At 38.8% G+C, this 25,550-nt stretch overlaps 1 protein-coding gene across 4 annotated transcripts in view; it reads right to left on the bottom strand.

The window, feature by feature from the left end:
- Positions 1–7,000: 7,000 nt before the first annotated feature.
- The window catches only part of arglu1a (arginine and glutamate rich 1a), a 28,701-nt gene continuing 10,151 nt past the window's right edge, over positions 7,001–25,550 (bottom strand). For all 4 annotated transcript variants that reach the window (XM_061918611.1, XM_061918613.1, XM_061918612.1 and 1 more), the window contains 3 exons: positions 24,825–25,050; positions 17,621–17,704; positions 7,001–8,042 (listed from right to left, as the gene is read on the bottom strand). In XM_061918611.1, the coding sequence (XP_061774595.1) occupies positions 7,878–8,042; positions 17,621–17,704; positions 24,825–25,050 (475 nt within the window). In that variant the 3' untranslated portion in view covers positions 7,001–7,877. The remainder of the gene's footprint in view (positions 8,043–17,620; positions 17,705–24,824; positions 25,051–25,550) is intronic.

Raw genomic sequence — 25,550 nt, 5'->3', positions numbered from 1 at the left:
CATCCATTTCCTACCGCTTATTCCCTGGTGCTGGTGCCTATCATCATTTAAAAACACAATATATACATTTTAAAACAATACATATATACAACACTAAATGGGCTGTAGTGTGTGAATGTGAGTGTGAATGTTGTCTGTCTATCTGTGTTGGCCCTGCGATGAGGTGGCGACTTGTCCAGGGTGTACGCCGCCTTCCGCCCTGTTGTAGCTGAGATAGGCACCAGCGACCCCAAAGGGAATAAGCGGTAGAAAATGGATGGATGGGTGTCGGTTGCTTCAATTACCTGTAAAATATTTCAAGTGACAGAAAAAAGTTGAATAAAAAAATAAATAAAAAATCTAAAATGCGTTTTTTTTTTTTATTATGACTCTAAATCGATTAAAATAATCAAGATTAGATTTTTAAAATAGTTTTTTTTCTCCGCGCTAACCTACCATGCATTTACTAGGGATGCGTATCGAATATTTAAGCGTTAGAAAAAGGATGGATGGATGGATATTTATACATATTTAACAATACATACATTTTACCATAAATAGATTAACGTGGACCCCGACTTAAACAAGTTGAAAAACTTATTGGGGTGTTACCATTTAGTGGTCAATTGTACGGAATATGTACTGTATTGTGCAATCTACTAATAAAAGTTCCAATCAATCAATAAACTATAAAATAATATATATGTTTTAAACTGGGGTGGCACGGTTGTTCACAGGGGGTACATCACTGAAAAAAGGTTGAGAACCTTTGAGGTAGAAGGTAAGAAGATACAAAGTAGTAAAAAAAGGTAAAGATTTGTTTAAGGAAAGGAAAAAGAAAGTAAAAAGTTGTTAAAAGAAAGTAAAAACAAAATAAAATTAAAAAAAACAGGTAAAAGAAGGAAAAAATAAGTTAAGAAATTAGTTAAAATTTGGTAAAGGTAGGTAAAAAATTTAATTTAAAAAAAATGGTAAATGAAAGTAAAAAAAAAAATAGGAAAGAAGGTAAAAAAAAAAGTTAAAATATGGTGGGAAAAAAGTAAAAAGGTCAAAGAAGTGGAAAAAAAAGTATGTCAACAAAGGTAAAATTGGGTAAAAACAAGTTAAAAGAAAGTAAATAGAAGGTACAAAAGTAGGTTAATGTAGACAAAAATAAAAGACAAAAATTGAAAGGAAGGTAAAAAATAAAGTAAAAAGTAAATAAAAAGTTGGTAAAAGAAGTCAAAGTAAAATAAATAATACAAAAGGTCCTGGGTTCGATTCCCAGGTTCTGTGTGGGTTCCCTCCGGGTACTCCGGCGTCCTCTCACCTCCAAAGACATGCACCTGGGGATAGTTTGATTGGCAACACTAAAAAAAAGTGGCCTTAATGTGTGAATGTGAGTGTAAATGTTGTCTGTCTATCTGTGTTGGCCCTGCGATGAGGTGGTGACTTGTCCAGGGTGTACCCCGCCCGGTTGTAGCTGAGATAGGCTCCGGCGACCCCGAAGAGAATAAGCGGTAGGAAATGGATGGATGGGTGTCGGTTGCTTCGATTACCTGTAAAATATTACAAGTAACAGAAAAAAAGTTGAATAAAAAAATAAATAAAAAATCTAAAGTGCATTTTTTTTAAAATTGTGACTCTAAATCGATTGAAAATAATCAGGATTAGATTTTTAAAAATAGTTGTTTTCCTCCGCGCCAACCTACCTGGGAGGGGGTGGGGGGGTTGCCCACATATGTGGTCCTCTCCAAGGTTTCTCATAGTCATCATGGTCAACGTCCCACTGGGGTGAGTTTTTCCTTGCCCTTATGTGGGCCCTACCGAGGATGTCGTTGTGCAGCCCTTTGAGGCACTTGTGATTTAGGGTTATATGAATAAACATTGATTGATTGATTTATTAGGGATGGGTATCGAATTTTTAAGCTGTAGAAAATGGATGGATGGAAATTTATACATATTTAACAATACATACATTTTACCATGAATTGATTAACCTGCACCCCGACTTAAACAAGTTGAAAAACTTATTGGGGTGTTATCATTTAGTGGTCAATTGTACGGAATATGTACTGTACTGTGCAGTTTACTAATAAAAGTTTCAATCAATCAATCAATAAACTATAAAATAATATATATATGTATTAAACTGGGGTGGCACGGTTGTTCACAGGGGGTACATCTCTGAAAAAAGGTTGAGAACCACTGAGGTAGAAGGTAAGAAGATACAAAGTTGTTAAAAAAAAGGTAAAAATTAGTTAAAGGAAAGAAAAAAGACAGTCAAAAGAAAATAAAAAAGTTGCTAAAAGAAGGTAAAAAAAAATAAAAAATAAAAAAACAGGTAAAAGAAGGAAAAAATAAGTTAAGAAATTAGTTAAAATTTGGTAAAGGTAGGTAAAAAATAAAAAAAATTGGCAAACGAAAGTAAAAAAAAATAGGCAAGAGGGTAAAAAAAAGTAAAAATAAGGTGGGAAAAAAATCAAAAAGGTCAAAGAAGTGGAAAAAAAATTATGTCAACAAAGGTAAAACTGGGTAAAAACGAGTTAAAAGAAAGTAAATAGAAGATACAAAAGTAGGTTAATGTAGACAAAAATATAAGTCAAAAGTTGTTAAAAGAAGGTAAAAAATAAAGTATAAATTTGGTGAAATAAGTTAAAAAGTAAATAAAAAGTTGGTAAAAGAAGTCAAAGTGAAATAAATAGGTAGAAGGCAACAAGAAGATTAAAAGTAGGTAAAATATGGCAAAAATAGGTTCAAATAAAGTAAAACAGCCAATTAAAAGAAGTTAAGATAAGGTAAAAAAAAAAAAGATGAAAGATGTGAAACCATACCAACAGCTGTAATTTAATTAATTATAAATGAAGACATTAATGAAAAATACCATTTGATAATGTATATATTCTTCGGAACTGTAATAAAGTTATGATAAGTAGTTTAAATACAATGAATTATTTTTTTTTTTTTTGGTCACAAAGCGAATCATACGAGGGAAAAAAAATAAATGTTTGTAAAGACTTACAGCAAAGAACCGCCGTCAAAGATCATCTACATGACAAGAATGTTTAGGAATCTGCGATAAAAAAGTTGGAATCAAACTTGTCCGGCCCAGTTTATGAGCGATTGCGCAATCAGAGAGCCGGTCCAGCTGGAGCAGACTCAGCTCAGGTTTCTGCCTTCTTATGTCAGGACATGGATTCTAAAATGTACAAAAAGTACTTTTCTCCCATCCTGATTAAACTGATAAATTGTATCCTTGATCTATTTTTGCCTGTATTGAAAAGTACATTTAGTAACACTTTATTAGTATTATATTCAACAATAAAGTTTCTCCAGGGGATGATAGACTTTGTGCAAACATTACATTTTCACGTATGGCCTTTAATTTGACTCTTTGTCTTTCACACACACACACACACACACACACACACACACACACACACACACACACACACACACACACACACACACACACACACACACACACACACACACACACACACACACACACACCACACAAACACACTCTAATGAATCCTCTTTGGCGTGTGAAGACTTGTCACTCATTAATGACTTTATTTGATCAGGTTGTGGATTGCGTGTGATTGGTTGGCTGCTAAAGTGATGATGCAAGAGCAGGGGAAATGTTTATTGCTGGGTTTGCTTGCTTGACCTGTGACCTTCATTCACCGAGGCGTTAAATGAAGCAACAGTTAGACGACTTTATTGAATTTACACAGGAAACACTTTTACTGCAACTCTCCTGGTGCCAGACCGAGTTGCATTTAGAGCCTGCAGCCTCCTGTTATTTATAAATAACATTAAAAACAACACAGAAAGAAAATCCTCTAAAAAAAAATAGGGAGAAAAAATACGACTTAACATTAAAAACAAAGCACTCTTCAGCATCTACATGCTGCCGCTAGGTGACATCATACGCAAATACGTTATGCTGATGACACCCAACTCTACATGCCCCTAAAGCTGACCAACACGCCGGATTGTAGTCAGCTGGAGGCGTGTCTTAATGAAATTAAACAATGGATGTCCGCTAACTTTTTGCAACTCAATGCCAAAAAAACGGAAATGCTGATTATCGGTCCTGCTAGACAGGACCTCTATTTAATGATACAACTCTAACATTTGACAACCAAACAATTAAACAAGGCGACACGGTAAAGAATCTGGATGTTATCTTCGACCCAACTCTCTCCTTTGAGGCACACATTAAAAGCGTTACTAAAACGGCCTTCTTTCATCTCCGTAATATCGCTAAAATTCGCTCCATTCTGTCCACTAAAGACGCTGAGATCATTATCCATGCGTTTGTTACGTCTCGCCTCGACTACTGTAACGTATTATTTTCGGGTCTCCCCATGTCTAGCATTAAAAGATTACAGTTGGTACAAAATGCGGCTGCTAGACTTTTGACAAGAACAAGAAAGTTTGATCACATTACGCCTGTACTGGCTCACCTGCACTGGCTTCCTGTGCACTAAAGATGTGACTTTAAGGTTTTACTACTTACGTATAAAATACTACACGGTCTAGCTCCAGCCTATCTTGCCGATTGTATTGTACCATATGTCCCGGCAAGAAATCTGCGTTCAAAGGACTCCGGCTTATTAGTGATTCCCAAAGCCCAAAAAAAGTCTGTGGGCTATAGAGCGTTTTCATTTCAGGCTCCAGTACTCTGGAATGCCCTCCCGGTAACAGTTCGAGATGCCACCTCAGTAGAAGCATTTAAGTCTCACCTTAAAACTCATTTGTATACTCTAGCCTTTAAATAGACTCCCTTTTTAGACCAGTTAATCTGCCGTTTCTTTTCTTTTTCTCCTATGTCCCACTCTCCCTTGTGGAGGGGGTCCGGTCCGATCCGGTGGCCATGTACTGCTTGCCTGTGTATCGGCTGGGGACATCTCTGCGCTGCTGATCCGCCTCCGCTTGGGATGGTTTCCTGCTGGCTCCGCTGTGAACGGGACTCTCGCTGCTGTGTTGGATCCGCTTTGGACTGGACTCTCGCGACTGTGTTGGATCCATTATGGATTGAACTTTCACAGTATCATGTTAGACCCGCTCGACATCCATTGCTTTCCTCCTCTCCAAGGTTCTCATACTCATCATTGTCACCGACGTCCCACTGGGTGTAAGTTTTCCTTGCCCTTATGTGGGCCTACCGAGGATGTCGTAGTGGTTTGTGCAGCCCTTTGAGACACTAGTGATTTAGGGCTATATAAGTAAACATTGATTGATTGATTGATTGAAATGAAAAAACACTGCAGGCTATCTACAAAAACAATCACATTAACCAGAATGTTTTTAAAATCATAGATTAGCAAACTTGTTTAAAAGTCAACCGTTAAATATTTTTAAACTGAAAATATTGTATTAGCCTACAATGTAAAATAAAAAACTGTATAAATGAAATAATTAATTATGACAACAATAATTGTCTGTCCACTTATTTTTGATTAAATATTTTTGATTTACTTTCTTTGAAACTATTTTTGCCATATTTTACCTACTGATCATTTTCTATTTGCCTTCTTTAACATTCTTGTTCCTACGTTTTACTTCTTTTTACTAACTTTGTTCTTTCTTTTGACTTACTTTTACCTATTTATTTTACTTTTAACTTCTTTTACCAACTTTTTACTTTATTTTTTACTTTCTTTTAACAACTTTTGAGTTATATTTTTTGCATACATTTACCTACTTTTTACCATCCCTAAATTTCCTTTAACTACTTTTTACCTTTGTTGACATACTTTTTATCTTTGACATTTTTGCTTTTTTTTACCATATTTTTACCAACTTGCCTTTTTATTTTACTGTCATTTGCCTATTTTTAAACATTTCTTTTTACGTACTTTTACCAAATTTTAACAATTTATTTTTAACTTTTTTCTCTTCTACCTGTTTTTTTAAATTTACTTTTGACCTTTTAACAACTTTTTACTTTCTTTTGACCTACTTTGTACTCTCCTTTAGATATTTTTTTCTTCTAAACTTCTTCTACCCAACTGCTATCCAAGAATGTACGATAATTATTTTCAGCAAAAGAGAAGGAATACAACAATAGATAAAAATGTTATTCAAAAAATTTGGAAGCACGTACAACACTTAAAACCTATGGCAAGTAAAATTCAATTATGGAATGAATCAAGCAAAGAAGTTCTCTCTGGGCCTTTAATCAATTGCAACTGGACTGTTTGTTTTGTCTTAGAACAGTGGTTCTCAACCATTTTTCAGTGACGTACCTGCTGTGAATTTTTTTTTAACTCAAGTACCCCCTAATCAGAGCAAAGCATTTTTGGTTGAAAAAAAAAAAGCTATAAAAGTAAAATACAGCATTATGTGATAAGTTTTTGATTTATTAAATTGTGTAACAGTGCAAAATATTACTCATTTGTAGTGGTCTTTCTTGAACTATTTGGAAAAAAAGATATAAAAATAGCTAAAAACTTGTTGAAAAATAAACAAGTGATTAACTTTTAAATAAATATTTCTACACATAGAAGTACTCATCAACTTAAAGTGCCCTTTTTGGGGATTGTAATAGAGATCCATCTGGATTAATCAACTTAATTCTAAACATTTCTTCACAAAAAAATAAATCTTTAACATCAATATTTATGGAACATGTCCACAAAGAATCTAGCTGTCAAGACTGAATATTGCATTGATGCATTTATTTTCACAGTTTATGAACTTACATTCATACTTTGTTGAAGTATTATTCAATAAATATATTTATAAAGGATTTTTGAATTGTTGCTATTTTTAAAATACTTTTTAAAAATCTCACATACCCCTTGACATGCCTTCAAGAACCCCCAGGGGTACGCGTACCCCCATTTGAGAACCACTGTCTTAGAAGACGTTTTACTGCTCATCAATGTGATTGTAATATTTAACAGCTGAATATTGGCGCATATAAAGTGAAATTGTATTGGTTCAAATGTGAAAGATAGACTTTCCCACAAAGGTTTAATAGAAAATGGGCAAATTGTTGCAAATACATGACAAAAACAGCTCTGTAAATGAAGATGTCTCAACAGGTTTATTGTTCATTTCTTGACAATTGAGGAAAATTACATGAAGTTAATGAATTCATTTGAAGCCAACATGTCGTGCACTCTCTCTCTCTCTCAAACACACACACACACACACACACGTATACGCGCACGCACACACACACACACACACACACACACACACACACACAGACACACATCAGATTATATCTTACCTGAATTTGGTTATCCACTACCCTTCCCGACTTACCAAGGGATGCACCTCGTCATGCTAGTTTGCAGTGACAAGGCTACAAAATTAAAAAAAACGTACACAGATCACCACAGAAGTTGATGAAATAACACCTTTGTCGTTGTCACGGTGACCTGTTGTGTGCTTGTGGAAATCATAAAAAAAAACTACAAAACAAAAATGTACAGTGTGAGAAAGTTGGAACAGGCTAGGGGGAATGAGTCCAACATCCACAAACATGACAGGCAGGGTTTTGTGGTTAAATGGATGCCATGATCCCATCATCTTAACACAACTTAAGCGTGCTTTTCAAGGCACCCTTGATTTGAAAGCAAATAAGAGGAAAAGCAAGTTTGGCTTCATGATCCTCTTCAGGGCTCGGTGACGTCTATGTGGACCGGAGGAGCGTTTATCAGACAAAGTTAATTAAGACTTACAAGGAGCGGACATGTTCGAGCATTCTACAGCAAAGGTTCCCTAAAAATGAAATAAAAAGAACCAAAGCACAGAGAAAGATGGAGTGAGGTCCATTCAGGTCTTTCTCCTCTCCAAGTTCATGTTCCACCCACTTCTCCTCGCACGCTGTCCGCACTTCCAAAAACGAAGAGCAGGCGAGTTTGGAGGGTTTGATGACGCTGGGGAGAAGTCCTTCACTCTGTGGCCTTGAGCGAGAAGGAGAGCTTGGGTCTGGACTTGCCTTTGCCCAGGATCATTTTCTGCTCCTCTTTTTGCTGCTTCTGTCGGTCTTGCTCCAGTTTCATGCGCTCCTCGTGAATTTTTCTCTGCTCCTCCACAATGCGCAACTGGTCTTCCGCCTGGCGAGAAAACAGGAGTGCCACAGTTATAAACGGTTTAAATAAGTACACTTAACAAAATAGCATTTTGCTATATCGCAGCAGCATTTTCAAAAAATGTTGCAATATTTTAGGGCTTATCTTTTTTCAATAACATTTCATGAATTTGTATCAGTGTTTTAAGTGTTTTTGTAACCCAAACCCCCAAAAGCACAGAATTTCAACAAGTCCAAAAAATATGCTTTATTTTCATCCTAAATTAAACCTTGTGAATAGTTCAACCCCCCTTAAAAGAGAACTGCACTTTTTTGGGGTGGAATGTTGCCTGCAATTCCTGAGAGACAAGAGCACATTCTTAATGCATTCTAACTCATAAATAAAAGTCTGCTTAGATGGAGTCAATATAGCCCTCTAAATGTCCAAAAAACACCAACAATACTAATATTAATTAAGTATTTGTGATATTATTATTATAAGCGCAAACGTTAAGGACCGATTTTTAGCGGCACCTTGTCATAGAGAGCTAATTATGCTGCTTTGTTGACGTCATCAGCTGGTGAGCCGCTTCCTTGCCTCAGAGCTCCCTAAAATGTATTTCTGATTATACATCATCCTCCTCAGCTGTATGGTAAAAGGATGACGACATAATCTGACCAGGTGGTCAACTCTGACAGTCAATTTAGACCAGTAAATGGACAAAAATAGACCCAAAAGGAGTGGATAATGAGTCATTCTACATCTAAATTAAATATATCAACATTCTAACAGTCAGCATCCCAGTGACAGCAGACACTGCACAGTAAGTGATGTTTTATAATGTTTGTTGTCTCTCATGAAGTCTGCAGTTAGTAGTAATCAGTGATGTTGAAGAAAAAAGTGAATGTTGTGATGCGTTTGTAAAATGATCAATATGTATAAATATTAAATATTACATGTTGCTATGAATATGGCTGTTAGTACACATATATACTTACAGCGTGTATATACAATCTTGATAGAAATGTTTAGATGCTCAATCGTCATATATATATATATATATATATATATATATATATATATATATATATATATATATATAGGGGCAGGGTTGGGGGGTGGTGTATATTGTAGCGTCCTGGAAGAGTTAGTGCTGCAAGGGGTTCTGGGTATTTGTTCTGTTGTGTTTACGTTGTGTTTACGGTGCAGATGTTCTCTCGAAACGTGTTTGTCATTCTTGTTTGGTGTGGGTTCACAGTGTGGCGCATATTTCTAACAGTGTTAAAGTTGTTTATACGGCCACTCTCAGTGTGACCTGTATGGCTGTTGACCAAGTATGCCTTGCATTCACTTGCGTGTGTGAAAAGCCGTAGATATTATGTAACTGGGCCGGCACGAAAGGCAGTGCTTTTAAAGTTTATTGGCGCTCTGAACATCTTCCTACGTCCGTGTACAGAGCGGCGTTTTAAAAAGTAATACATTTTACTTTTGGAAACCAATACCGATAATTTTGAAACCGATACTGATAATGTCCGATATTACATTTTAAAGCGTTTATCGGCTGATAATATCGGACATCCCTAATGTATGTATATATGTGTATATGTATATATACACACACACACACATAAAATCTCACAAAGTGAGTACACCATTTAACCATTTAGTCAACAGTACATCTTTTTGTGGTACAATATTAAGAATGAAGCTTGGATAAATTCCTTGGAGCAGTCAGTGTACAACTGGAAAGTGCAAACTGTCATTTCTATAGCAATGTCATTTAAGATTATCACACCACTTAACACATAAAAACAACAATCACAACTTTCCATTGCAATTTTTGTGAACAACTGCAAATAGTTGAGTACATTTGCACGCAAATTAGTTAATTGGCTATATCGTGCACAGCAGTGCTCCCCAATTATTTTCTGCCATGACCCCCCTGGGGCACAACATTTTCAGCAAACCCTGTACATTTAATTAGCATTGAGAACTTGATTATATACATCTATTAATATGTACAACACATTATGTGAGTTACGACAGCTCTGAGTCCTTATAGCGCTGCACATTTAATCAACATTACGGTTCTAATTACTGCATTAACCTAATTGCAAGAGGCTGAGTTTTTTTCTTTCTCCTTTTGTCTTTGAATCTGAATGGTCAAGTCTGGCTTCCTTGACCCGCTGGCCAATCACAAGTGGATACAGTAAACAGCAAGTTTGTGTGCGCTGCACTGCAGTCAGTGCAGCCTGTGTGCTATTAAATACTACTTGCTTTGTATTAGCTGCAAAAAAAAAAGTAAAGTGACAGTGTAAAATGGCTGAAGGAACTTCTCCAGTGACAGCGGCACAAGGCCTGTCAACTTAGTTCAGATGGATGACGATGAAGATACGATATGTACATGTAAAACCTAAATATTTTTGAAAGCAGATTATTGCATATTGTTCTTGAGTGTGGCAACCTAAAAGAAGAATATGTTGACTGACAGTCTAAAACAGTGGTTCTTAACCTTGTTGGAGGTACCGAACCCCAATAGTTTCATATGCGCATTCACTGAAGCCTTCTTTAGTGAAAAATAAAATGTTTTTTTTTTTTCAAATTTAAGACAAAGTTGTTTGTTTTTGGTAACACTTTAGTATGGGGAACATATTCTAAGTAACAAAGACTTAAATTAGATTTATTTGGACACTAGGGAACATATACTAAGTAATAAAGACTTAATTTAGAGTTATTTGGTTAGGGTTAGGGTCAGCGTTAGAGGGTCAAGGGTTAAGCCCATGCCGAATAAGGCATTAATTAGTACTTAATGGACTAGTTAAGAGCCAATATGTTACTAAATTGCATGTTAATAAGTAACTTATTAATGGTGAATATGTTCCCCATAGGGCTTCACGGTGGCAGAGGGGTTAGTGCGTCTGCCTCACAATACGAAGTTCCTGCAGTCCTGGGTTCAAATTCAGGCTCGGGATCTTTCTGTGTGGAGTTTGCATGTTCTCCCCGTGAATGCGTGGGCTCCCTCCGGGTACTCCGGCTTCCTCCCACTTCCAAAGACATGCACCTGGGGATAGGTTGATTGGCAACACTAAATTGGCCCTAGTGTGTGAATGTGAGTGTGAATGTTGTCTGTCTATCTGTGTTGGCCCTGCGATGAGGTGGCGACTTGTCCAGGGTGTACCCTGCCTTCCGCCCGATTGTAGCTGAGATAGGCGCCAGCGCCCCCCGCAACCCCGAAAGGGAATAAGCGGTAGAAAATGAATGGAATGGATGGATGTTCCCCATACTAAAGTGTTACCATGTTTCTTTTACTGGTGCACAAAATCAACCGTGCATGAACATCACCTTGTTCAAACAACAAAACTAAGACAGTGCATAAAATCACAACAAATTACACACCTGCAAATCAGTCAGCTGTTGGCGTATCCGTAATACGCCAACAGGGAGAAGTTTTTATTTACACGAAGAGTCGGGTGTGTTTTGACCTCCGCCGAACCCCTGAGGTCGACTCACTGAACCCCTAGGGTTCGATCGAACCCTGGTTAAGAACCACTGGTCTACAAGTACAGTGGAACCCCTGTTTAAGAACGCCTCAATTTGCGACCTTTTTGATCTAAGAACCATTATATTGAGCCAAATATACCTCAGTGTGCGAACAATGTCTCAGCTTCTGAACTCTTCATTCATTTATTCATTCATTCCTTTTGTGGAAAGCTATTTTGACGAGATCACTTCCTGTACATGCCGGCACGCCCATTTTGAGGAGATGGGGCTACCATCATCCGACTAGTTTACATATTAGCACATGAATTGGCTCACAATTTAGAAGAAACAAGTCCACAATTGCAACAATTATAAAAAAAGAATGTGTATATGGTTGTTGATCTTTCCATAGAAGTTAAATATCTTTGCACAGACAACAAGGTGCAAAACAATGTCGAAAAGCTGCTACTCGTCGGGCTAGTCAATATATCGTGATAAAGTTTTCAACAATATTGGTTGACATCAATAATTACTGATATTTTTATGACCTATGGAAAATATGGACCAAGAGAAAAATAGATTAAATGTTAAAATGTGTATTTTAAATGTAACCTTATTCTGATTATAATGCCCTAATAGCAGAAAGGAGAGAAAATGTAAGCAACCACGGAAAACACTTAGACAATCAAAGTAAAAAAAAAAAGATAAAATCACAAACATTTAACAACAACCTCTCTAAATTAAGCTGCAAAGTTTAACAAAATAGTGCAAAGTGTAAAAATGTAAACAGATATCTGAGAAGAACAATATTTTGCAGGTTTGGTGCCAGGACGATACATGGTCTGTGTAACATTTTAATTGTATTCCTATTTAAGTATGGAAATAAATTTATGTTAAGTAGTAATTATTATTTATTTGGACAAAATTATGATTTTAAAGTAGCACATTTGTCATATATTATTTATTTTATCAATACAGTCCTGCACTTTAGTTCCTATCTGTTGTTTACGTACATCCAAATAAGGAGCGGTTGTGTGTTGAAAAGAAAAGCGACTACGGTCTGTTGGGAAAAGTCCAAAAAACTGCGATACTGTCGAGGTGACTTGTCCTGTTTTATCAACAATTTCTTCCGTCTCTGCAGCACTCATTGTTAATTTCTCTTCTCACTCCGGGCAGAGAATCAACAGCGAGACAGTTCAACCAATGTTGAAAGTTGATACTTTTACCTGATTGTATGTTGGCGTGTCCCTCCTATTGTTTACGGACCATTCCTGTTTTGCTACTTCACCAGACCGCAAGTGAAAGTTCATGCAACCATCCATGCTTCATTATTTCAGGTTTATGCTGACCCAAAAATATAAAACAATTGAACATTTTTCTGAAAGCATTTTATACTGATATTGATTACATGTCTATCGTTATATACAGTACACTGTGTTCCAAATTATTATGCAAAGTACATTTTACTCCAATTTTCATCAATAATTGATGCAAATGTCCGTCAGTATAATTATCAAGTCGTCAGCCATCATCCGTCCATCTTTTTCCGCTTATCTGAGGTCGGGTCGCGGGGGCAGCAGCCTAAGTAGGGAAGCCCAGACTCTCCTCTCCCCAGCCTCTTTGCCCAGCTCCTCCCGGGGAATCGCGAGGCGTTCCCAGGCCAGCTGGGAGATATAGTGTTCCCAACGTGTCCTGGGTCTTCCCCGTGGCCTCCTACCGGTCGGACGTGCCCGAAACACCTCCCTTGGGAGGCGTTCCGGTGGTATCCTGACTAGATGCCCGAACCACCTCATCGTGCTCCTCTAGATGTGGAGGAGCAGCGGCTTTACTTTGAGTTCCTCCCGGATGGCAGAGCTTCTCACCCTACCTCTAAGGGAGAGCCCCGCCACCCGGCGGAGGAAACTCATTTCGGCCGCTTGTACCAGTGATCCCGTCTTTTCGGTCATAACCCAAAGCTCATGACCATAAGTGAGGATGGGAATGTAAATCGACCGGTAAATTGAGAGTTTTGCCTTCCAGCTCAGCTCCTTCTTCACCACAACGGATCGATACAGCGTCCGCATTACTGAAGACGCCGCACCGATCCGCCTGTCAATCTCTTCCCTGACTTGTGAACAAGACTCCGAGGTACTTGAACTCCTACACTTGGGGCAGGGTCTCCTCCCCAACCCGGAGATGGTACTCCACCCTTTTCCGGGCGAGAACCATGGACTCGGACTTGGAGGTGCTGATTCTCCATAGCAGTATTTTTTACAATAAATAAATACAATAACTCAAAGTCCACTGTTCCATATTATTAAGCACAACAGCGTTTCAAGACATCCTATTGGCTGTAAAGAACTCAAAATGGTCACATGTTCAATTTGTAACATTATAAGACCATATAAATTAAAATATTTTTGATTGAAAAAACTTTCAATTAAACAGACTGAGTTACATGTTAATATAGGACCCTTTGCTTGATATCACTTTCATAAGCCTTGCATCTATTGAACTTGTAAGTTCTTAGACAGTTTCAGCTTTAATTTATTTGCAAGATGTTTGAATAGTGTCCCAAAGTGGCTGCTTGGATATGAACTGTCTCCCACCCTCATAGATCTTTTGCTTGACAATGCTACAGAGGTTCTCAATAGGGCTGAGGTCAGGAGAGGATGGTGGCCACACCATCAGTTTCTCTCCTCTTATGCACATAGCAGCCAGTGACTCAGTGGTGTTCTTTGAAGCATGAGATGGGGCATTGTCATGCATGAAGATTATTTTTTTTGTGGTTCTTTTTGTGCCATGGAAGAAAGTGGTCTGTCAGAAACTGTACATACTTTGCAGAGGTCACTAAAGGGACCTACCAGTTCTCTCCGCATGATCCCCCCCCCCCGACCCACTTGCTGCAGTCTCAGCCTTGGTGAGACATTGTGGCCATTCACCAACCATCCGCTGCTCAGTCATCGGTAAAATAAACTTTTTGGAACTTAGTCTTCATGTATTCCTGAGCCCACTGCAACCGTTTTGGCTTGTGAGCATTCTTTAGGGGTGGCCGAATATTAGCTTTAAGCACACTTGCAAACTTCTTGAGGATCCTACACCTTGAGATTCGTGGTACTCCAGAGGTACCAGCGGCTTCAAATACCTCGTTGTTGCTTTGCAATGGCCTTTTAGCTGCTTCTCTTTTAATCCGATGAAGTTGTCTGGCAGACACTTTTTTTATTTTACCTTTATCTGCACAAACTCACGTGTGCTCTGTATTGGCAACAGCCTTCTTTCCAATTCGATGATCTCGCATAGGTTTTTTGGAAATATCCAGTGTTTTCATACCCTGAGCAAGGTAGCAAGGTAATCTTCCGATTTTCAGCAGCAGAGAGATCGTTTTTCTTTGGCATATCGCTTGAAATCTGCGGCCTGTCTAATAATGTGGAACATCACTTTTAAGCAGAATTCCTTTGATTGGGATTACATGGGAGACTATTTATCACAGGTGTCTGAGATTGATGTCAACGATCTGCAGAGCCTTGAGACACAATACCATCCATGAGTTAAATGGAAAAACCAAAACAACTAGATGTTTTTGACTCCTAAATCCAATTTGCATATTAATTTGGAACACAGTCTATATTGATCTCGTTTTATCAGCCCAGCCCGAGTAGCTCGTGTGGAAAAATTAGAAGCAGCTGGCAGGTAATAGCATTCATTTGCAAAAACTGCTCGCCACTTATAAGGCCACTTGATGTCCAGAGGTGACCATGCTGGACCCAGCACATACGTGCATAACAAAAGGAGAGCCGTGCGTGGTTAGAAAAGTTTAAAAAGAGGACCACAGCACTCACAGGGCTGTGCACCATGGTGAGGCTGCTAGCTTCCGACAATCTTGCTGTGGGAGAGTTTATCAAGCACTTCAAATGGGGATTTCTACAGCAGCGAGTTTTTAACTGTGATGAGACTGGGCTTCTTTTTTTTTTTAAAGATGCCTAAACTGACTTATACTGCAGCTGAAGTGAAGGCACTACCGGGACACAAGTCGATAAAGGATCGCATCACACTGCTAGTTTGTGCTAACGCAAGCAGTGACTAAGGTGAGGCCACAGCTTCTTTACCACTCCGAAACTTCCAGACTGTTCAAAATTGCCTCAAATGTTCACAGAGACAAGGTAAAAAGGATGATCCTTTTTTGTTTTTTATTGTAGCAACATGCTTGTTAATGTTCTGAAAAGCAAGAACGAGACTTTTGTGTGCGTGCATCTCTCTCTCTCTATATATATATATATATAAATAAATCTCCTGATGATTGAGGGAACCCCTCATGAAACAGTTCTGTAGAGATGAAGTAGTCTTGTGATTATTCCCACACCTACGTATATATATATATATATATATATATATATATATATATATATATAAATATATATATATATATATACATATATATATACATATATATACATATATATATACACACACACACAATCCACACACTATAACGTGTATAGTGTGTGGGTATGTATTTCTTTGTTATAAAATAGGCTTTTTTGTCAAGGCTAAAACTAATCATGTTTACATTGTTTCTTATGGGGTGCTTTGCTTCCCTACATGAACTTTTCATGTTTTTGAACCATCGTCATGAACCAATTAAGTTCGCAAATCGAGGTTCCACTGCAACATTTTAGCATTTTTTTAATTAAAATGAATACAATTTAAAAAATAACAAATTGACGGGTAATTTTAATTTTTGGCAGAAAATTGGAATTAAAGTTAAAGTTAAAGTACCAATGATTGTCACAAACACTCTTGGTGTGGCGAAATTATTCTTTGCATTTGACCCATCACTCTTGATCACCCCCTGGGAGGTGAGGGGAGCAGTGGGCAGCAGCGGTGCCACGCCCGGGAATAATTTTTGGTGATTTAACCCCCAATTCCAACCCTTGATGCTGAGTGCCAAGCAGGAAATTAATGAGTCCCATTATTGTAGTCTTTGGTATGACTCGGCCGGGGTTTGAACTACCAACCTACCGATCTCAGGGCGGACACTGTAACCACTAGGCCACTGAGTAGGGTTAGGTTTTTTTAAATTAAAATTTGTGCAGTCCTAATTCCGTTTTTCTTTTCGTCCCTGTCACAAAACTCACAATCTCTTGCTCCTGTTCTCTTGCGATGTGTTCGGAACAGAGAGCCTGTTTACACGTCTGCCACCTAGCTTCAGACGTGTGTATCATTTTAACATGAGTACTAGAGTGTCCACCAGGGCTGGGCGATATACCGGAATTACAGTTAATACCGGTACATTTTAAAAAGAGAAATATGAGGCATTACCAACATACCGCTATCTTTTGTGCCTTTGTTACGGCCGTTTGAGACTAATACAGCGCACTGCCGCCGGGGGGGCCAGCAGGCACCATAACTACAGAACGGTATGGTGCGTGCACAGTGTCACTACCGTGCATTGCCGACACGACCCGCCGACACGACCCACCGCCACAGTCGCCTTCGCGCACAGGCGACGTGCCCGCACCTTAGCTCCGGCACCTTACGGGAGGCGCCTCATCTTTATTAACCATAGGTAACACATCTATTGGAGCCAAAAAACTGCCGCTGTTAACTGCTAAAGCTAACAAATACAGTCCAGCTGAAATCCTGACTGAAGTCACACATCACTTGGCAACAGACACGGCCTCACACGCATGCAAACATTTATTTCTCTCAACTGCATCTGACATATTTAAAGTTTTTTTAGTAATGCATTATTTCCTTTTTCTAGTAATTAATTACACTAATTCCATTAGTAATCGTATTACTTTTTTTGGTTAAGTAACAAGTAACTACACTAAACTACTCTTTAAAGTAATTTTTAGAAGACTGGTAGAAACAGTAATGTGGCATTGATATGAAACTAAACACATAGCACGTTTTGTTCAAAATACCGTTTATATTCGTCTAGAAATACTGGGGTATCAGTTTTGGTCCATATTGCGAAACACTGAGCTTAACTGTTTTCTGTTGGGTCGAATGAAGTGACATACAAGTGAAGAACAATCTATATATGATTTAATGACCTTGTGTGGATGTTTAAGTGGCAAGTTAGAAGTTAAAGAGTTTATCAATGCATGTGTTCAGGACATCAAAAGTACAAGTAAACAAAAACATAGTGGGGGACATACCAGCTTAGCCTGAGCCTCGGCGATCTTACGGTTATTCTCCTCCAAGATTTTTTCCAGTTCCTCTCGCTTAGATTTTTCTTCTTCCTGGATGGGAGACACGGTGCCATGTTAGCGCACAAACAGGCTACAGGTGCACTATACTTTGTGCACAGACTTTCACATGCTGTCCATTGTCACACGCACTCACCACCAAGACGCACACTCAGTTGACTTCGTACACCAGAGAAGTTTGTTCTCTTGCACAACACCACAATGTGGCACGCTTTGTAGTCAGCTCAAATTGTTTGAAATACAGAGTGCGGACACCTCTCCCCAGCCCCCACGCTATAGTTGTTCCAGAAAAGCGTAACCACATTTGGGGCATTTTGTAGTATTGTGACATAATTAGCTAGTTCACACAAGGATTCAGGGGGAACCCACTCATCGCACTCAAAAAACATATCAGTGACAGACAATCTAAAAATATTTACAATATTTGTCCAAAACAATAATAAAAAGATACAAATAAAATAGGGAATAGTTTTGGCTCACCGATGCATGTATACCTACGCATGTTCCTTGCCTGTGTACCTACACAACTGGTGAAAGCATTCAGCATAAAACAGTAGAATATTTACTGTCTCGTCCGGACCGTGGCCCCTGCAGAGAGAGAAGCGCTCCTGGGGTGGGTGTGTAGGTAGGTATTGGGGAACTCTGCCAGACCGCACCCGCGGCATTCCTCTTTATAACTGATTTCTGCACTGCTTAGCCTGCAGCCACAGCTCACACTCATGTTTAGTTTATAGGTTTCTGTGCAGTGTCACAGCCCCAGATGACAGCAGAGTGAAGGAGAGAGTACAGCACAAAAGTGGTGTTTGTGTGTGTTCGAGGAGACCCGGACCACGGTAACACTTACAGAACAGGACACAAGTCACAGTTGAGCTGAAAGGCTGCAGGCCAGCTCAGGTCAAGTGCTAGTTAGGAAGGTGGTTACAAAATAACAATATCAATCTTTACAAACAGCCCTATAGAAGAAGGAAGTCATGAGTGAGACACATAGTACATTTCCACGTGAGCTTGTCTGTGTAAAATAGTTCATGTAAATAAACATGTCAAAACCTAAGATAGCTAATCATGTCATAGCAATATTTCTGCTTTATATCTGTTTGTCTAATCTAAAGGTGAAAAAGTATTGTTACTTGGAATTGGAGGTAAAGATAACCTGAACAGAACAAAAAGCCCCTTTTCCAAAAGAATTGTGCGTGTTTTGCCATTTAAATTTCGATTAAAATTGATCGTTCTTGTAACCTTTTAATACCTCTTTTCCACTGTAGTGAACTTGGTACTGATGGAGCTTTAGTTCAGTTGGACAGACACCAGTTTGACTTTCCTTTGTCCTTGGTAGCGTTACGTCACATTGCCATCCCATCAGAAAATAACAAAAGGTAGATCAGCATCAGCTGCACAATTCAATTACATTAAATTATTAATTAATTAAACTACAGCATTGTTTTGAACATTCTCTACATTACAAATTTGGCAAACGATTAGCCAAACCCCGGTCCTCCAAAAACAGCTGTTATCATTGTGTGTAAGGTTTTAGAAAAGACTTCAAATGAAGTGGCTGGCTCAATGTCAAACTGAAACGTGTACAGCAGACCATAATTAGTAGTCGTTTACGAAGTCGACTAACCGAAAAATTAATCGCTGACTAATAAAAAAAATAATTACTGGTAGTGGCAGTTCTAAGGCCCTGCTTACACTGGACACCAAATGTGATTTGTTTTGCCCTCAAGTGACACAGATCGGATATTTATATATCTTAAAAGTGTTTCAAATCTGGAATTTATATGCGCATTCCGATTTGGGTCACATCAAGCGCTAGCCAGACTTCTTTTGGAATCTAATCTTTCCAAAAATGACTGCAGTCTCAAACGCAATGCAACCTGTTTGCAACTTTTACGTCATCTTTGGTCGAGTCACGCCATTCATGTGCGCAGGAATGCAATTTGCAATTTCCTTCTTCTGCAGTTGTTTTCCATCATCTGCCTAGTTCTTCTACACAACAGCTACAGCATAAACCCACAAAAAGTCTGATCTTTGGCGTCCATGTTTTCTGATGTAGTAGTGACTTCCTTGTTCATTTATGGCATCCGGTCAACTTCCTTTGTTTTCACTTTGTATAACTGCACATGCAAGTTACGTCGGTGTCTGTGCGCGTTTATACTGGAGTCTGATAAAAGATACAATTTTACTTTTAAACTAACAGTCAGCTGCAAAAATATTAGATTTTAAAAAAATTGGATTTGCTTTACTTTGGCTAGCAGTGCAAACAGTTTAAGTGGATGGCAATATGACATTTATTGCTTCTAATTACAACAAAAAAACTGTAAATAAAGATAACATATGGGTACCTACTTGAGGCAACACCTCCAGCACTTCATTATGTAAACCATTCAGAAATTAGCCGAGCAAACTTGAGGCGCTAGGTGTGAACACCAAAATGTATATATATATATATATATATATATATATATATATGTATATCTATCCACAGTTCGGCACCTCTGAAGTGCCTTTACAAGGGAAAGTCGTAAAACCGCCAACCGCCACAGTGGAAAAGGGCTCTATGGTGCCATATGTGGTAATTTCATGTCAAATCATCATTAAATGGCTGAGATATGTCAAAAGGCATTAATAAATCATGTTGTTTTCGAATACTTCTATAACTGATAATGGTAGTTCAGCCGGGATATGCTGATTTTAAACTTAAATTTACAGCCCAAAAATCTTGTTATTGTTTTCATTTCGATGCCCCGCCCTCCACCCTTTGACCAATTAGAAAATCCGTGGCTGTGTCACATCCAGGTTGCCAGTTACGCACCGCCACCTTCGTCTAGCTACTGCCACTGGTAAAGTCACTAAACATGTCGGACCATAGTGAATCTAAAAGGCCTCGTTACGATTCTCAACTTATTCATGACAAAGCCAGGAACAAAATGAGGAATTGTATTGGGGATGCCTTTGAAAGATGGAGACGATTGAAGGCAGAGAAGATTTTTTTCATCTGACGCCAAACTTGCCAATATCCTCCTTGATATTTACGTTTTTTTATTACTTTTAATAAATGGAAATGGACATTTCGTATGTAAACTTTATTGTCCAATACAGTCTATGATCTTGTCTAACCAAACTAGTATGTCTGTGCAACGAATGCTTGGCATGCTATCCTTGTCAATGACACATCAACATATAGGCTAACGAGGGAAATATATGCCCGTTTGCCTGTATGTTGATGTGTCATCCAACTGATAGGGCAAAAATATTTTTGAGAAATAAAACCTACCGTATTTCCTTGAATAGCCGCCGAGGCGCTAATTAATTTAAAACCTCCTCGCACTCCTGCGTTGATTCAAGGCATGCGGTAAAAGTAAGCAGGCGCTAATAACTTTAAAACCTCTTCTCACCCCTGCGCTTACCAATGGCATGCAGTAAAGAATTGAGTGTGCTAAAAAATAAAAATGAATAAAAAATGATTCTGCGGCCGCGGCCCGGTGGTTGGGGACCACTGCTCTACAACTTGTATCGCGCCCACTTTTACACCATGCTATCTGCGTGCCGGTCGGACGCATGCATTTCGCAACTTCTCATACAAGATTGCAACGCATACTCGGTCAACAACCATACCTTTTACACTGATGGTTGTGATATAAACTTTAACACTCTTAATGATATGCGCCACACTCTGTGAACCCACACCAAACGCATTTCAGGAGAACATTGGCTCTGTAACACCTTATAAACGCAACATAAGAATTACCCATAATGGCATGCATCCATGACTCTTGGCTATATTATACACGCGCCCCCAACCCCGCCCACCTCAACCGACGCACGGGGGGGGGTTGTTGCTAGCACATGCATAATATAGCCAAGAGTTATGGATGCATTGCATTCTGGGTAAGTGTTATGTTGCGTTTATAATGTGTTACAGAGCCAATGTTCTCCAGAAATGTTTTTGGTGTGGGTTCACAGAGTGTGGCGCATATTATAAAGAGTGTTAAAGTTGTTTTATATCACAACCATTAGCGTGATCTGAATGGCTGTGGAACAATACCCCTGGTTTACACATAGTAAAAGCAAAAAAATATTTCTCCGCCATTTTGAAAAAGACGACAGGGGAAGCGTCACTCGTGACGTCACGAATTTGACCCGGTGGTAAAAGTAAGCATGCGCCTATTAATTTGGGGAGCGAGTTTGACCCGGCAGTAATTCAAGGCAGGCACATATTACATGCTCGGCGGCTATTCAGGTAAATACGGTATGTTTATTATGTCGTTCTCATTATGCTGATACGCTGAGGAAATGCGTTCCAACATTAGCAAGGCTAATTGCGGTATCTGGTACTGTATGTGCATCAGGCACATATGAGGTGGTATTTGCTTGGCACAATATAATGCATTACATGTAATGATTTTCTACTTTGTGTATTGACATGGTAGTAGGCTATATGATTTATGCGTAACGTAGTTTATGTGTAATGTTGTTGGCTCATAGCATCGCACTCTGCACTGAAAGATGGTGATGTGCGTACATGGAAGAGAATGCAGCGCGTCAGGTTGGATGCAACATGGAGTTATGCTGAACGAAATGTGGTGGAAATTTTACTGTTGGTTTGGCGTGCCATCAGAGTACGCCTATGCGATATATAATATATTATTATTTATAACAATTTCCATTGTGGTCCGTGCGGTCAAACCAGACATTTTAGCAGGGTAATGCCAACAATCTGTCCCGACTAAAATATTGTTGCGTAACTTTACAAATACATTTGGCTAATCAACATAAGTAAAATGTGGCATAATTACTTAGTAAACCATCTTGCAAGAAGCATAAACAAGACAAACCTAAAGCGTTGGACTCGTCGATTGGCATTTGAAGTTCCTTGGAGTAAGATTCGGATTCGGCTGCGTATCTGGCAACTTCAGTCATAGAGAGTGGGAGGGGACTACAGAATTTTGACCGTGATTGCAGTACCATTTCTGGCCACATTACTACATATGGCACCTTTAACATTTGTACGTTGTGTTACAAAACAGAACCACACGAAAAAGTAAGGGTTTAGGCTCTGTTTACTTTGCGATATAATAACGTTCTGCTAGAGGTGGACAACTAATTGACTAAATGTGAATATATGCTTTGTTACGGTCACTTTAAATGCTGCAACGTTACTATTATATCGTGCTAATGTTTTGCTCTTTCAGAATCAAATTGCAGCAAAGTTAGCTATTTGCTGAGGGCTAATTTTGTATACTGTCGCATAAAGTAAGTAAACATATGACGTTTGTTTTCTCTAATTCACTTTCAGACACAACAAGCAGAGGCTGTTGTAAGCGAGCACGGGTCTCAAATATGACAGACATCGAGGTAAATAACTTCAAAAGAGCAGTACTGTCGGTCAGGAATACGCGATATAACCTGATGTAGTGCTATTTCATTTGTGGTGGTATATTTCTGTACGAACAAAAAAAACCAACAACAATGACCCCCAGGAACCTTTAAGTGCTAAGAACTCCAATGACCAAAACTAAATGTTTCTGGATACTTGATGGAAAAGGGGCTAAATGCTGTGTCATAAAAAAAAGAAAAAAGAAAAGCATAAGAAAACAGGTCTATTTTTATGTCTGTAGTGGGACAGGAAATCTGAACTTAAGAAGTGGTAACGTTAGTGACTCTTTAGTGTAGAAAATGTATGGTTAACAATTTTAACTGGAGAGATGTACTTTGGGTTACTGAAAAAGTCCAAGTACTGTAGTACGTATCTCACTCTAGAAGTACTGGACCCCTAATTGTAATATCGTAGTGTTTTATCTAAACATTAAAAAAGACTCTTCATACCATGGTACAATCCTCACAGTCCGGGTCAAAGTAAATGATGAATGAGGCCAAGCAACTGTGATCTTTGGAAAGATCAAACAGCCTTTTAGATAGGCAGGGATATGTATATTTTTTCTAATAATGGAGTCATGGTGTATACATCACAAGAAATGATTTTATCCCCGGCTGACAATTATTAAAATATAATAAGTTAATTTGTATTGGATTGCAGAAATGAAGTATTTGACCTGGCTTAATTTTTGTGCTTGCCAATTAGTTTTTCTTCACCAAGCTGTTGTGTAGCTGGGTTTTTGGTCCACTCCCCATTATAAATCCTCTGTAGACTTTATTAATCCCACATTCATCAGTGTATATATTTTGCCAAACTTACGAACTAGGGGGGAAAATAGCCTTAGTTGTGCAAAACACAAAATTCTACTGCAGAGGACACTAGCTATGTAGACCATAATGGGATTTAAAGACACTTTGTTTCCATGTACTGTACTTATGTTCCGTCCAATTAAGTCACTTTTCTGTTTACGGTATATGGTTTCACTTTGTTAGCTAATCCAACACAATTTTTGAGTTGATAAAAACCCAATTCCCCCCAGTTGGACATCAAAGTTGCCACAAAGGGTTTACAATGGGTGGTTTATGCTTCTGGGTACACCCGCCCGTCCCTTTTTGATACCATTGTGAACCTTTCAAAGTTCTACCAAGGAGTTGTATGTGTGTCGTGCTATACTCCGTCTAGACACAAGGGGCAGTGTTTTCCGGTGGTACCATTTATGGAGCAGCCATAATGATAAATGGGTTGTACTTGTATAGCTTGTTGAATATTTAGCTTGTTGGCCTCCTTCATTGGTACTAAACAATGGTAATCAAAAAGAGAAGCAGAGTGTTAAGAACTGAAAATAATCCATGTGTCATTTTTACAACAGTCAACTTCATGAAAGTGTTGATCAGAGATTGGAGAAGGCATTCACAAGAGCGGGCTGTACGCCCTCTAATCGGGTTGTCCACACAGGAAATTAGGTATTTAATGACGGTAATGAATGAGTGTCTATAGTGGCTAATTAGCGAAGCCAGAAAGTCAAATGGCACAGAGCAGTGAGACTTCCTTAACAAACTTTGACAACAGAAGCGCAAACTGCCAACTCAAAGCCTAATGTACTATTTGGTGGAAATCCATGTTCGATTGCCCCAAGGGCAGTGAGAATTGTACCATGGCTGAGAGATAAAGGCCTCCTACTACAGCTTCTCCACAAAAAGTTGGAGAAGTTGACCAGAAGGATGAGGAAAGGATGGAGGGAAAGGAGGGACTGCGTTCCAAACGACCGAGTGTTACCTCTCTGGCCTTCTGTGCTGCCAACTCAGCATGCCGCTGCCTTTCCAGCTCCTCCAGCAACTGTCTCTCCATGATGCGCTTTGCCTCCTCAACACGTCGCAGCACCTCCCGCTCTATCTCGTCCTTACGCTTCTCCAGCTCTTCTTCCACACGCTTGGCCACCAGCTCCTCCACTCGGCGCGCTGTCTCCTCTTCGATAAGTTTTTCCTCTATCTCCTGCTGACGACTAACAAACACATGAATTGAATTCATTAGCTTGTTTGAAGTCTGCATATTTTTGTTGCACATCACACAGTAGAAAAACTACTTTGAGAAAATAGGTTCACTCTACGTGAAAACAAGGCAAATATGAATAATTGCACAGTAAGGGTGAAAACAAGGCAAATATGAAAAATTGCACAGTATTTATATTTAATTGATTACTGTGAAAATACATTGCTCTTTCATGTTTAATAAGGTGTGGGAACTTGGTACAACTAATCTGAATACAATTACATTTAATGCCACACCTTAATGTCTAGATGGGTGTGAGAATATAGCAAGAAAGTGGGTATGTTGGCCTCACTGATCCTGCCTGCTACGTCTTATTATTCTCTGGCAGACCAGGTGCGCATCAGCTGCCTTAAAATGCAGTTACGACACAAACCATCACCTAACAGAAAAAGATAAACCTGCTTGTGGTGGGCCAAATGTTTTTGTGGCAGGCTGTGACAAATACATGAAAGG

Source organism: Nerophis ophidion, linkage group LG13, assembly GCF_033978795.1.
Source record: "Nerophis ophidion isolate RoL-2023_Sa linkage group LG13, RoL_Noph_v1.0, whole genome shotgun sequence".
In the NCBI taxonomy this organism is placed as follows: Eukaryota; Metazoa; Chordata; class Actinopteri; order Syngnathiformes; family Syngnathidae; genus Nerophis; species Nerophis ophidion.
This window is presented reverse-complemented; position numbering and strand designations above follow the sequence as displayed.